General features: G+C 42.3%; 1 protein-coding gene across 10 annotated transcripts in view; it reads left to right on the top strand.

Annotated features, from left to right (window-relative positions):
* The window catches only part of ASTN2 (astrotactin 2), a 986,627-nt gene that overhangs the window by 274,481 nt on the left and 696,899 nt on the right, over nucleotides 1–15,247 (top strand). For 4 of the 10 annotated variants that reach the window (XM_045372567.2, XM_015436667.3, XM_045372570.3 and 1 more), the window contains exon 4: nucleotides 13,230–13,382. The exons of 4 other annotated variants lie outside the window; for them this stretch is intronic. In XM_045372567.2, coding sequence (XP_045228502.2) covers nucleotides 13,230–13,382 — 153 coding nt within the window. The remainder of the gene's footprint in view (nucleotides 1–13,229; nucleotides 13,383–15,247) is intronic. 2 more of the 10 variants (XM_015436666.3, XM_074016698.1) reach the window with 1 other exon arrangement.

Raw genomic sequence — 15,247 nt, forward strand, 5'->3', positions numbered from 1 at the left:
AAAAATCTTAGTGTCGTGAAATAATAAATATTGACTAGTTCTGAGGCTAGAAAGGAGGATAGAATGGAGTGTTGCTCTCATTTCACAGGCGCTGCTCATCATTTAAAGATTTGCTAGGGTCAAGGACCCAGACTGTAGGAGTTAAGGTGACTCTGCTCCATGCTGCAGAGCTGTGAGTCTACCCTGAGTCATTCTTCCTTCTTCATCCAGCAGACTAGCCATGACAAGCCCTCCTCTTGGTGGTGTCAGATGCAAGTGTGGGAGTAGAAATATGTGATGCTTCTTGAAGCCCAGGCTCATAACTAGCACATCCTGAGTTCCCTACACATACCATTCACCAAGGCAAGTCACATAGCCAAGCCCAAGTCAAGGGGCAATGAAGTGTACTGTATCTACACTGAGGCAGCAGCAAGGTTGTGGAGTTGAAATTGGGTGTAAAAAAATGAGGCAGATACTTCCATGTACCATGGACATTATGAGGATTACATAAAATGATGGCTGTATTTACCTTAAACTAATAACTGTCATGCAGTAAACACTCCATAAACAGTAAATGTTATTACTGTTACTGTGATTATCTGAATACTGAGATAGAGTTAAAAAATAGGAATGGTACATTTAGATGAATCCTGGTAACAAATCAACCTGAGAACTTCAAGTTCTTAGGGAAGAAGTGAAACTGGGAGGAAGTAGAATTTCAAGAAAGGAAGGAATTAAAAGTGGAGAGTGGGGTTCTCCCCTTTCTTCCAACCAGCTGCTGGAAAAGCAACTTTTTCTGGCATATAACAGTTTAATATAAATCTGTCAGCAACAGTTTTATATTCTCCCAAGTGTTTGACACAATATACCTAAATTCAGGACCTAGTGATCTTTTGGAGGTCAAAACACAAGCTTGATAAGCATGAAAGAGCAAGACATGAGAACAGACAGAAGACCATGAGCAGAAACTGTGTCTTTGGAATTAATGTTGCAACCACATCCAGATTCCAAATCATGGCAAGATCCAAGGTGTAACCATGAATGTGATTGGATGAAGTAGAATGGAGATGATAACCCTAGGTGTTACAGGATCTAGGAAGGATAGTAAAATTTGAACATGAAAGGACAATGTTGAGTCAAAGGCGATCAGTTACCGCAAAGGGAGATTAGTATTTGTTGAGCTCTGACTCTGTGCAAGACCCTCTGCAGTCTTATCTAGATTAAGCCAGATAACAATAATGATAATAAATGCTATAATTCATTGATAGCTTAATCCAGTTTGGGTAGTGTGTTAAGCACTTTGCTTATATTATTACATTGAATTTTAGCAATACCAAAAGAAGAAACCCCACAATTCTTGAGGAAGATTTATGCTCAACATTTTTCAGAGAAGGAACTGAGGCTTAAAGGAACTTACCCAAAGTCACATAATGAGTTTGAGATATAATGAAGGCTCAAGCCCAAGTCTGTCCAGATCCCTACACTGTGCTCTTGTTGCACCCAGGGTATCTGGGATAACAGTAACAGATGTCAGAAAGGAGAGTGGGGCTGGATAGTAGGGCTATGAAAAGCGGGGGAATTTTTAAATGAGGGTCTTGGAAGAGAAGTAAGATTGGGTAGAAAATAGCAGGCTCTCTTTCCTAGCTTGAAGATGGATTCTGTTGGTAACAAAATTGTCTCTCACTTTAAGCTCCAGGAGAACCAAAGTGTGTGGAATTTTCTGTATAACCCTTGCCCCTTTCTCTTGCTCATAATACGCTTTCTATCATCTTCTTTCCCGGGTTCCACATCCTTTATTTAAGGCTCTGATCAGTTGGTACTTTCTCTGGAAATTTTTTATAGCCTTTCTACTTGCAAAAGGAGTTAGAAGACAGGTTTTCAGTATGCTCATGATGCTTTGCTCTCTACCCAAGCATTTAGCACACTCTGTTTTCATTATCTTTACCTCCCTCTTCCACTAAACAGTGTCCTGTTTTAAAAAGGGACAGTGTTCATTTTATCACTGTGTCCCCAGTGCCTGCCCCTGGATACAGCACCCACTAATGGTGTTGAATGAAGAACTCCATTGTAAGGTATAGGTGGCTCTAGTTCCACGGAGTTCTGAGCCATATGATGTGGCCTCCCTGTAAAGTCATGGACAGGCTAGATTTGGGAGGGAGGAATTTGGCTAGTGACTTTGATTCCCATTGGATTCCACTGTCCATGCTGAGCAGATGATCTGGATTTGCTATGACTAATGGTTTAAGATTTTTATTATTTATTTTATTTTATTTTATTGCGAATAGCAGGGCATGGTGACATGTCTCTAGTCTCAGATACTCAAGAGGCTGAGGTGGGAGGACCCCTTGAGCCAAGGGGTTTGAGTCTAGCCTAAGCAACATAGGGAGACTCTATCTCTTTTTAAAAATGTTTTTTGGCACAATAAAAATATACTCAATCTCTGACTAGGTGTGGTTGCTCACACCCGCAGTCCCAGTGTTTTGGGAGGCTGAGTCAGGGATTACTTGAGGCCAGGTGTTCAAGACCAACCCGGGCAACATAGGCCCCATCTCCACAAATAATTTTAAAAACAAAATTATCCAAGCATGGTGATGTGCACCTGTAGTCCCACCTACTCAGGAGTCTGGGGCAGGAAGATCGCTTGAGACCAGATGTTCAAGGCTGCAGTGAGCTATATGATCATATCACTGTACTCCAGTCTGGATGACAGAATGAGGCCTTGTCTCTTAAAAATGTATTTACAGTGTATCAGACACTGTGATATGCATTTGGCATCTCAGTTAATCCTAAACCAGCTTATTAGATTTGGAATTGCAAGCCTCATTTTAACAGTTAGGGAAGCTAAGACTCTGAGTGTTAAGTTATTTGCCCAAGTCTCACAGCTGGTAAGAGACTGTGGCTGATTTCAAAGCCTTCCCTTCCTGCACATTGAGATCAAGGTGGTAATGAAGCGATCCAGAAGCCTTAGACCCAAGCTGTCTACTTACTTGACCCTTTTTTCCTTGAAAAGGATTTGTGGGCCTATAGTATCAACTCCAACATCCAACCTTTGGGATGTCCATTATCTCTCTGGTCTCTGTAACATGGAAGTTCAGTTTGTAAGGATAAGATTAGTTGAGGGAGGTGAAAGTGTTTTGCGAACTGAAGAATGCAGTTCTTGTATTTATTGCATTCATCTTCATGAAAGCACATTCATTTACATTTAGAAACACGGGATGATGGAACTGGAGAGAATCTTAGAGACCATCTGTGTTCTGGCTAGGGACTGTGAAGCCAGCTCCAGAGAACCTGGAAGGTATTGTGTTTTTAACAGAACAGAGAAAAATATCACTACATTTAATTCCATCATTCAAACTCAATGCAGTTCTCCTAGCAGGAATCATGACCACCCTACAAGTCTGCAGTATTAACTGACAGGCCCAAGATCTTGTATATAAGAAAAGGCTATTCCCAAGTTTTCCAATTTATATTTGCTCCTTTTTGTTCATTTGTCTTGTCTGCAGGCACGTGCTTGAAGATAAGCTATGCCAGGCACCAAAGGTTTAAGAAAATGTGCAAGAGGAACAACTAAAATGAGAGAAAATTCAATCCATCAGTTTTTACCCCTGAGAGTTGGAAAGAGGAAGCCATTTTTTAAAATGTGTGCTTGGGTTTTAAATTTATTCTAGTCGTGAAGCATTCTCATCTGCCTAAGGAACACTAGTTGTTTTCTTTCTTATTATTTTTCAGGAAGAGGTGACTTCTATATATCTGGAATATTGTATTCAGTGAATGGACTCTCACAATTTCCAAATTGGATGGTTTTTTTTTTGCATTTACGTTGGGTCTTCCCAGCTGAGGTGTTCCTTAGGACTAAGATGTCTTCTCTTATCACCTTGCCCCAAGTCCTGGCATTTGACTATGCCAAGTCCAAAGCCTGAGGACACAAATTGAGGTTGCATTGGTCAGAGTTCTTTAGAGAAACAGAATCAAGAAGACACAAACACACGCGCGTGCACACACACACACACACGCAACACCCTATTAGTTATATATATTCTCTATCCTTCTATTTCCTTTCATCTGTCTATCTAACCAGAGATTTATTTTAAGAAACTGATTCAGGCCGAGTGTGGTGGCTCATGCCTGTAATCCCAGCACTTTGGGAGGCCGAGGCAGGTGGATCACAAAGTCAAGAGTTCGAGACCAGCCTGGCCAACTTGGTGAAACCCCATCTCTACTAAAAATACAAAAAATTAGCCAGGTGTGGTGGTGCATGCCTGTGGTCCCAGATACTCAGGAGGCTGAGGCAGGAGAATCACTTGAACCTGGGAGGCAGAGGTTGCAGTGAGCCGAGATTGTGCCATTGTACTCCACCTTGGGCAACAGAGTGAGACTCCATCTCAAAAAAAAAAAAAAAAAAAAAAGACGAAAGAAAAAGAAAAGAAAAGAAAAGAAAGAAACTGGTTCATGTGATTGTGGAGGCTGGCAAGTTCCAAATCTGTAAGGTAGGCCAGCAAGCTAAAGACCCAGGGAAGAGTTGATATTGCGGCTCAAGTCCAAACGTAGTGTATTCCTCTAACTCAGAGAGGTTAGTTTTTGTTCCATCAAGGCTTTCATTTGAGTGGATGAGGCTCTTGCACCGTATGGAGAATGTTCTGTTTTACTCTAATTTTATTGATTTGAATGTTTATGTCATCTAAAAAAATATAGATAAAAATGTCTTCACAGATATGCCTAGAATAATGTTTGGCCAAATACCTGGGTATCATGGTTTAGCAAATTGGCACACAAAATTAACTATCACAAGATCTGAGGTTAAAATTATCCTAAAATTTGGGAAAGCAGGAAGGAGTAGTGGAATAGGAGATTTGAGTGCTAGTCCTTGGTCTGCTGCTAACTTTATCATGAGTTTATCTCTTGATGCCTCTATTTTCACATTTGAACGAAAGGGGGAATGTGTAATTTCTAAGAGAGTTTGCAAAGTGGCTAAAAAATTTCAAAATGAATGAGAAAGAATGAGTTAAATGAAAAGTCATGAAACTGACAGGTTAGTGAGAGAAAGCTGAATAACGACTACTCTTTCTTGAGCATTTACTATGTTCTAGAAGCTCTGTTAGACATTTTTGGTACATAATTACATTTAATCGTCCCAAGAACCCTGCAGACATTTACAGAGGAGGATACCAAGGATTGCAAAAGTGAAAGAAGTAACTCCAGGCCATGCACATGCAGAGTTGATACTGGAACTCGAGTGAGCTTTCTCACTTGCACTAGGCAATATGGTCAATGTCCATCTGCTTCTTGGTTCTCTTAGTACAGTTCTGCAGTGAGACATGGGTCAGCCCTGGAACCTCCTTGGTGGACAGTCTTGAGCAAGGGTCCACTGGCATAGCGGGCTAATCTCCAATCAAGTCAAGCCACTCACTGGTTTCAGCCAGCGCCAGATTTCCTAGGGCTCTGTGCCTAGGTGATCTGAAGAGGAGCTAAGCTATCAGAGCCCTATCCAGGCCCAGAAGCATCACATCCAAACTCCATAATTAAGATACCCATCCCCACCCACCAAGCTAACCAGAGAGGAGTACTTATAGTGTGCAGCAATGGATAAGGCCAGAGCATTGGAGTCACCATAACCTGAGTCCAAATCCCAGTTCTATTGTCTCTAACCTGCATGACCTCGAAAAACCAGGTAACATGTCTGAGTCTTGCTATCCTCATCTCTAAACGGAAGTTATTGATACTTACCTTTCCAGGTTGTTAGGGGGAGCAAGTGAGAAAGCATAAGGAAATACAAGGCTCCCTACCTAGCAAAAAATTGGTGCTCAAGAAATGTGAATTTTCTTATGTCACAGACTGAGGTCTGAAAAAATTAAAGACGGCGAGCAAAGTGATACTGGAACTTCAACTCAAACCCATATGCATTTCATTGGTGGAACATCCTGGGTGGTTGTGTGGGGAAGAGAACCATGGATAACAGTTGTAGGGGGGTGTGTGTGTGTTTGTTTTGAGTCAGAGTTTCACTCTCTCACCCAGACTGGAGTGCAATGGCGTGATCTCAGCTCACTGCAACCTCCACCTCCCAGGTTCAAGTGATTCTCTGCCTCAGCTTCCTGAATAGCTGGGATTACAGGCATGCATCACCACACCTGGCTAATTTTTGCATTTTAAATAGAGATGGGGTTTCATCATGTTGGCCAGGCTGGTCTTGAGGATGACAGTTTAAATGTACAGTTTTTGAGTATCAGTGTAGACACAATGTGTCGTGCCTCTTCTCCAGGGTAGAAGCTGAGGCTTGCCTGGTATCTGGAAACCCCCACAACACTTATGCCTTTGCAAAATGACTCGGGGTCCACCCTCTTTTATGCCTTATTTTTAAAAATAATATCAATGAACAAATAATAATTGTACATACTTATGGGATGCAGTATAATATTTTGATACATGCTCATAATGTGCAGTGATCAAATTAGGATAATTAGCATATCTATCACCTCAAAGCTTGGTCATTTCTTTGTGTTAGGAACATTCAAAATCCTCTCTTCTAGCTATTTGAAAAAATACAATAAATTATTGGTTACTACAGTCACCCTACAGTGCTATAGAACACTAGAACTTAGTCCTTCTATCTTTTTAATTTTTTTTCTCATAGAACAGGTGGTATTACATTATATGAGTAAATTCTTCAGTGGCGATCTGTGGGATTTCGGTGCACCCATCACCTGAGCAGTGTACACTGAACCCAGTTTGTAGTGTTTTATCCCTCACCGTGAACTTTTATGCCTTCTTCTTTCTCTTGTTTTCCTTTCCCTGTCTCCTCGCCTGTCCTTTTTAGCCTTTCCCCTCTGTGTTCTGCCTCTCCGCTCCTTCCTACTCATCTTTGACCCCCTCTTTCTTGTCTTCTCTTCTTTATTATTGAGCACAGTTCTCTCTTTCATTCTTGTTTTTCTCTCCCCTTCCCTCCTGTCTTTTCCTTTCCTCTCCTGTCTCTCTAGCTTGGCTTGGGTACCAGGGCTCTCTTCCTCAGGCCCCAGTGGTTTGTTACCATTAAGCTTGACAATCTCTCATATGTCAATTAGAAAGAGGCGGCATTCCCCTCCCCTCCCTCCCTTTCCTGGGCCTGCCGCGATGCTCAGATCAAGCACCATCTGTTGCATTCATCCAGGCGATGGGTGAGCATTTTGCCGCTCTGGGGAGTCAGAGCTCAGCGGGTACCAGGAGGTAATGTGGCTTGTTTGGACAACTTGATATATTGATATTGATAGAGCTGCTGAATGGGGTCGGGAGGGATCATGGATAGGGGGAGTTGTATGCAGGATGAAATCGGCCGTGGAGAGGTTTCAGAGCACTTCCCCCTCTAAGCCTGCCTGGGCTCTTGGCACTGTCACTGAGGCAAGAGCAGCCGAACAGATGGATGGGATTTGCTACAGTGGGGATTAGAAACCCTTGCAGCTCAGGGGAGCACCCCTTCCTTCTCTGTGTGCCTTCTTTTCCCAGCCAGTCAAATCTGTATCAGCTTAGAAGAAAGAAAACAGAAATTATAAAATGGAAAGAGGCTGACCTTTAGGAAATGTTGAATGTCAGAGCCATGAAAAAAAAAGAGGGAAGCTGAATGATATATCAGTCAAGGTCCCAGCTGGACAAAGAACACAGCTTCAAATGGGATTTTTTTAAAAAAAGAATTCAATGAAGTGGCTATTTATAGAGGTGCAGGCAAAGTAAAAAGAATCAACATAGGAATTTCAAGGTACCAGGACCAGAAGTGTCGGGAAGCCACTACTGATTTCTAGAACTGAAGAGACTGGGAGAAGACATGGTTTTACTGGACCCTGTGAGAACTGGGACTGCGGAAAAGGGACACTGGGCAGAAAGCTGTAATTGTTGAGAATCTCAGTCTCTATCGGAAACATGGTACTGAAACAGGAAGGGAGAAAGGAAAGAAATACCTTCAAATTCCTCCCATATCTTTCTGGGGCATCCCACGGGCCAAACCCAACTAGTAGCCATCGAACAAGGAGCGGGTGGCACAGCGCAGAGGGTGGGGGGTGGATCTGGGAGTGTGAATGGAGAACAGCCAGCAGAAGCCAGGAATGAGCAGAGGTTCTGCTTCCTCTGCTCTGCCAGCACAGAAGCTCATGTTCTCAGCCACTACCCACGGTCACTGTCTACCTTTTCTAAGGAATGCAGGTATTGAGTCTCCATAGAGTCCAGCTCTCTCCTGTGTGTGTGTGATCCACATAACTCACTGTCTACCCAGCATCTCCACTTAGACATCTGAAAGACATTCTGAGGTTTTCATATAGAAAAACTCCCTATCAGGTACTATGCTTATTACCTGGGTGATAAAATAATCTGCACACCAACCTCCCCTGACACACAGTTTACCTTGTAACAAACCTGTACATGCCTGTAATCCCAACACTTTGAGAGGCTAAGGCAGGCCAATCACTTGTGATCAGGAGTTTGAGACCAGCCTGGCCAACATGGTGAAACCCCATTTCTACTAAAAATCCTATATATAGTATAGGCATGGTGGTGCACGCCTATGATCCCCGCTAGTCGGGAGGCTGAGGCATGAGAATTGCTTGAACCCAGGAGGCAGCAGAGGTTACAGTGAGCTGAGATCACGCCACTGCACACCAGCCTGGGTGACAGAGAGAGACTCCATCTCAAAAAAAAAGAAAAAACAAAACAAACAAAAACTCGTGTTCACTCCTCTCAAATGTCATCTCTCACAATGTTCCTTCTCTTACTGAGGAACCATCATCCATATCTGTGCAAGCCAGGAGACCAGGAGTCATCCTTAATCCCTCCTTTTCCCTTATCAATCAGTCTCCACCTTCTGAGCACGTTTTACCTGTAACTTTCAAATTTGCCCACTCCTCTGTCTCTAGTACTTGGCTACTTGTGTCTACTCTCTCTACTACTCTATCTACTCTCTGTCTCTACCCCAGCGACCCTATGCCAGGCTGCCACCATCGCATACTACAATTTCTTTATGACTACATTGTCTTCCTGGTTGGTCTTCTCACTTTCATTCCTGTCCTTCTCCAGTAAATTTTTTCTCTCTTCTACCAGAGCAATCAGCAATCTTCCCGCTAAATGCAAATCTGATCACATCACTCTCCAGTCTAACCTTCAGCATCCTGTTCTCAACAAAGCCTCAAGGGTTAGGGCTAGGATTAGGGTTTTCTATTTTTGTTTTTTTTCTCCAGTATTATCTCACATTGCCTGCTTTCAGTGATTCGGCCCCAGCTGCAGATTACAGCCCCTCCCATATTCTTTCTCCCCGAGAGGCCTCTGTGTAGACTGTTTCCTCTGCCTCTTTTGCTGTCCTCACTTCACTCCTCCCAATCCCTGCTACTTCCTCTCCATCCGATTAACTATACTCTAAGACCTTAGTCACACTGCTCACTTCATTGGAGCAAATTTCCATGATTTTCCTAGACTAGCTCATAGTCTTCTAATATAGCCTTTCATGTCATCCTTCATCTCTCCTTTAGAGAACATATCACTTGTAAATTTTACATTCAGATGTCAATTATTAATTAATGTTGGTCTTCTTATCTATATGGCAAGCATGAGGAAATTGTGTGGTTTTATTCACTATTTTACCTCGTTATGGATTGAATGTTTGTGTCCACCTCCCCACCAAATTCTTGTATTGAAACCCTAACCACCCGTCTGACTGTGCTTTAGTCTTCTCAAGCTACCATAACAAAATACAGGCTGAGTATCCCTTATCCAACATGCTTGAGACCAGAAGTGTTTTTGATTTTTATTTTATTTTTAATTTTGGAATATTTGCATTTTACATACCAGTGGACATCCCTAATCCAAAATCCAAAATATTCCCTTGGAGAGGATATGGGGAAGGCGGGGATGGTTAATGGGTTAAAAAAATAGTTAGAAAAAATGAATAAGGCCTATCTGATAGCACAACAGAGTGATTATAGTCAATAATAACTCCATTGTGTATTTTAGATAACTTGAAGAGTATAATTGGTTTGTTTGTAATTCAAATAATAAATACTTGAAGGGATGGATACCCTATTCTCCATGCTGTGCTTATTTCACCCTGCATGCCAGTATCAAAATGTCTCTTTTACTCCATAAACATATACACCTTCTATGTACCCACAAAAACTAAAAAGAAAAATTTTTTAATGCTTCCAAAATCATTTCCTTGGAGCAGGGTGTCCAATCCTTTGGTTTCCCTGAACCACATTCCAAGAAGAATGGGCCACACATAAAATACACTAACATTAATAATAGCTGATGAACTAAAAACCAAAAATCAAAAACAAATGAACAAAAAACAAAAAATTCAAATCTCCTAATGTTTTATGGAAGTTTATGAATTTGCGTTAGGGCTGCATTCAAAGCTGCTCTGGGCTGCATGTGACCCCTGGGCTGCAGGTTGGACAAGTTTGCCTCAGAGAATGACATTAAAGCATCATGTCCATGCTCAAAAGGTTTCAGATTTTGGAGCATTTCAGATTTCAGATTTTTGGATTAGGGATGCTTAACCTGTAGACTGGGTGCCTTAAACAAGAGAAATTTATTTTCTCATACTTCTGGAGGCTGAAAAGTCAAGATCAAGGTGCCAGCATGTTTGAGTTCTGGCGAGGGTCCTCTTCCTGGCCTGCAGATGCCACCCCTTACTGTGTCCTCTCACAGCCTTCCCTCAGTGTGTGGCCATAGGAAGAGAGTGGGGTCTTTCTTTCTTACCCTTTTTATAAGGTCACCTATCCTATCAGATTGGGATCCCATTCTTATGACCTCATCTAACCTTAATTACCTACTAAAACCCTCGCCTCCAAATACAGTCACACTGGGAGTTAGAGCTCCAGCATGTAAATTGGGGAAGGAGGGAACACAATTTGATCTGTGGCTGTGTCTGGAGATAGAATCTTTGGGAGGTAATTAAGATTAAATGAGGTCAAAAGAAGGGGTCCTGATCTGATTGAACTTTGGCCTTATCAAAAGAGGAAGGGAGAGTTTATTCTCTCTTCTCTCTCTCTTTCCCTGCTCCCCCACAGAGTGAGGACACAGGGAGGAGAAGGTGGCCATCTGTAAGCCAGGAATAGAAATCTCACCAAAACCACCCTGATGTTGAACTTTTAGCCTTCAGAACTGTGAAAAAAATAAATGTCTGTTGTTTAAGACAATCAAGCTATGATATTTTTGTTATGGCAGCCCAAACTAAGCTATGTCTTTGGTTCGCAGCATTGATATATAAAGTTTTTTTCTGTAAATTCTGTTGAATGAATGAATCAATGAATCAATGCAGAAATGAATGAATGAATATTGACAGACCCTATGTGGGTCATTCCCTTTGAGGATTCCAAACTGTGGCTTATTCTGGACTTTTGACCAAAGTGTAGCCCACCTGTTACAATTTTGGGCAAAGCACTTTTCTCTCTGGGTTTAAGGAATCAAAACTGGGCATGTCATTGATTCTCGGAATTGTACTGTAGGCTATTCATCCCAGGCTTGGAGAAGGGAACCCATGTCTGGAATCTTCTTGGTTCATCTTCAAGTACACCTAATTGAGATATCTGTGGAGAGAGATAGCAAAGGAGGCAGATGAGGAAACTGTAATGCTACCACATGATCCATTTTTACTGTCAATTGTCTTTCTTCCTTAGTAATCATACCTTTTCCCTGTCACCCTCAAGATGGGACTTCTCACAAAGCCCAATACCAGAGCAAGCCCTCTAGGTCTGACTTACTCTGCAGACACATCTGTCTAAGCTGATAAGCTTCCCTGAGAAAACAGGAGCTCCTTAGAAATGAATACTGGGATGTTCAGGAGCCTTCTTTGTCTAGTCTGATGAAGCCCCTTCAAAGAAACAGAAATCATTGGCACATCCCATCTCTTGGCATCAGACAGCAGGTAGCTCAAACTGAAGAAGAAATTTCTGAACCTCTGGAGACGTAGATGGAGGGAGGGCTAAGTTTGAAGATTTCAAAGTCAGGGCTGTCTTTGGGAATTTCTCAGAACAAAGGCACTGAGGCTATTCAGCAGATTTTCTTTTCTTCTTTTTGGTTTTCTCTCCTTGCTTTTTATGTTGCCTCTTTCCTTCCTTCTCAAGCTTTTCTGTTATTTTTTTCCTTTTATCTTCCAACTTTTTCTCTCTGCCCTTCTGACCTTACTTTCTCCATGTACTGAACTTTCTACCAGTTTCAATTTTGAAACTTTTTTGGAAATGTGGCTACTAACAGTTCATTGGAAGGTATTGGTGCAAATGGAATATTGGACAAGGGGTTATAAGGCTTGACTCTGCTACTTCCTATCTTGGAGCAAGTCATATATTGTGTTTTGGGGCTTCAACGTCCCCTCAATAAAATGGGTTTATGTTGCTAAGTGATCGACATATCCACAGTGCTTTTGTTGTGTCTCCTAAGATACTGTGTAACCTTCGCTGCCACTGCCCTGGTTCAGGCCACCATTGCCTTTGGCTGGCTACTTCCAAAGCATCAGTCCAGGCCTCCTTTCCTCCCTCAATTTGGATTCTCCATACTTTAGTTAGTGATTGTTTTCAAAGTGACTTAACTTGAACACATCAGTTTCCTGTTTAAAACCTTTTGGTGATTACCTTTTGCCATTAGGATACAATTTATACTCCTAAGTGTGGCCTACCAGATGTCCTTTTCACTCCAACCTCATCTCTTTGCAAGCTCCCTTGCAACTACCATAAATTACTTTCCATGGCTCAAGCACCATGCTTCTTCTGGCTTCAGATCATCATACATACTTTTCCTTCCATCCAGGATGCTGTCTTCTCTGGTCTATCCAACATCACCCTGATCCTGCTTTCTTTACTAATTCTTACTCATCCTTAAGGTCTCATCCTAAATATTGCCTCCTTCTGGAAGCCTACCTTGATTCTCAGATGGGTTAGTTGACCCTTTTCAGTGATCCTCTGGAATTTTGTACTCTTCTATTGCAAAACTATTGTACAATGTTAGAATTGTCTAGATATGTCTCCTATTGAAATAAGAATTACTTGAATAATGAATTGTGTCTCACATTTCACTACCAAGCCCTCTAGTCTCAAGGGCCTAGAGCAGTATCTGGAACATAGTAAATGTTGAATACATAAGTATGTAATCCAACAGATACGTCTGTGGTTAGACTGATAGGTTGTGATTCTATATCTTCAATGGGTCAGGGAGGGAGTTTCAAGGAATTAGGGTGGCCAGGCCTAGTGCTCTAGGGGCTGAGGGTGGGCTCAAGCCCTAACCTCAGCTCCATTGCTACCTTATAGCAGCAGCTGAGGTGACTCAGGAGACAGTGGAGTCCCTGATGCAGAAGTTCAAGGAGAGTTTCCGCGCTAACACGCCCATCGAGATCGGTCAGCTGCAACCAGCCCTGCGCAGCACGTCGGCAGGAAAGAGGAAGCGGAGGAGCAAGTCTCGAGGTAGGCCCTCCTGGCACATCTGGCCAGGAAGTCAGAAGGCTGTTCCCTGATTCCAAAGATGCTAGGAAGATCTGTGCCTTCTTCCCTTGCTTCCCTGTGCTTATAGAACGTGTGCCACTCTCTCCCTGATAAATCCCCTTGGAGGCTGAAGACCTATGCTCCCTACACCCAGAGCTAACCTCTTTGAGCCCCAAGTGCCTCAGCTGAGAATGAGAATGGATCGTATAAATTTTACAGTGACTGAGATGAGCAACTATATATGGAAAGTGTGTAACACCAGGACCTCTGCAGAGTAGATGTTCTTTACGTTGTCGCTGGTCAGAGAGTACAAAGTGGCAGAGCATTCTAGTAGGAGACATCCTTAGACTGGGAGCCAGAAACAGGGATCTGAGCCTACTTTTTAGTAGGCTGAATAACATAATGATCAAGAGTGGTATTGTAAATTAGATAGAATTAATTCAACTTTTGTTTCTGCTGCTACCTAGCTATCTCACTCAGGGCAAATCCCTCTACTTCTCCAAGCCACTCTTGTCTCACAGGGTTGTAAGAATATCTCAGCACAGTTCCTAACCCAGCAGTTGTTAAAAAGCAGATATTTTCTTCCTGCTCCTTTTCCTCGCGGATGCTGCTGCTGCTGCTGCTTCTCCTTCTCTTCTCCTCCTTCTCCTCCTTCTCCTCCTCCTCCTCCTCCTCCTCCTCCTCATCCTTATCCTCCTTATCCTCTTCTTCCTCCTCCTTCATTTTTATCTCCTCCTACTTCTCTTCCTCCTTCTCCTTCTCCTCCTCATTCCTTCTTTCTTCTTCTACTATCTATGTGACTTTGTATATGAAGGAAACCAACTTGTCCCTGCTTAATTTCCAAACCATTTTTTTTCTATCTACTCAGTAGTCTCCAGCTGAGTAGACAGAAAAGGTAGTAGTCTCCTCTTTTTGCATCTCACTTCTCCATTTCCTGTAACTTGGCTCTGATCAGGTCATCCCCCTTTTCCCACAGCTTCAGTGGTTATCTAGCACCTTCAGACATGTTCCGGTTATGAAGATGACACTCAAAGCCACACAGGGCTCTGGTCTCCACTGTCTTTCCTAGATTGATGTGCTCTGTCCTCAGTGCTCTTTCCCATGCCATGCTCTCTGCATGAAACCACCTCTCTGGCCCCTAAGGGTAATTGTTGGCACTTATTGACACTTAACTTATTCCAAGAAGCAGGTTAAATGATGTACACATCTTATCTCATTTGATTCTCACAGCAACCCTATGAAGCAGATACAGTGGTAATTCCCATTTTACAGATAATTTCACTAAGGTACAAACAACTATTGTAATCTGTCCAAGGGGACATTCTAGTAAGTTGTGGGGCCAGGGAGAACCCAGCAGTCTGATTCTCAAACCTTTTAACTTAACCACTATGTACTGTTATGTTGGTGCTATTACTTTTGCACCAACCTAATACACTAATGAAATTCTACCTGTCTTTTCGAGCTTAACATGCATGGCACATTTCTATGAAGACATTGTTGATTCGCAGTCACAATTCACTCTGAATCCTCCCAGCTTTCCTTTATACATGTATTAAGCACTAGATTCATTTTTGTGTGATATAATTTTCTTTTGTCTGGCTCTTTCCTTAGCTAGACAGAGAGTTCTTTGAAGGTAGAGATTGTCTTAATATTTTACATTCCTGGCCTAAATCAGTGTCTGACACATAATAGATGTTTGCTGTCTGTTGAGAGGATGTCTAATTCTTAATCTTGTAAAATCTTGAATCCTGTAAAAAAACGAAGCTCTACATGTTAAGCTGTGAGGTCATAAATTGAGGCAGAAGAAAATGATGGAATTCATTTTGGGAACTCCCATGGCAAAACCC

The sequence above is a fragment of the Macaca fascicularis genome, chromosome 15, assembly GCF_037993035.2.
Source record: "Macaca fascicularis isolate 582-1 chromosome 15, T2T-MFA8v1.1".
Taxonomy (NCBI): Eukaryota; Metazoa; Chordata; class Mammalia; order Primates; family Cercopithecidae; genus Macaca; species Macaca fascicularis.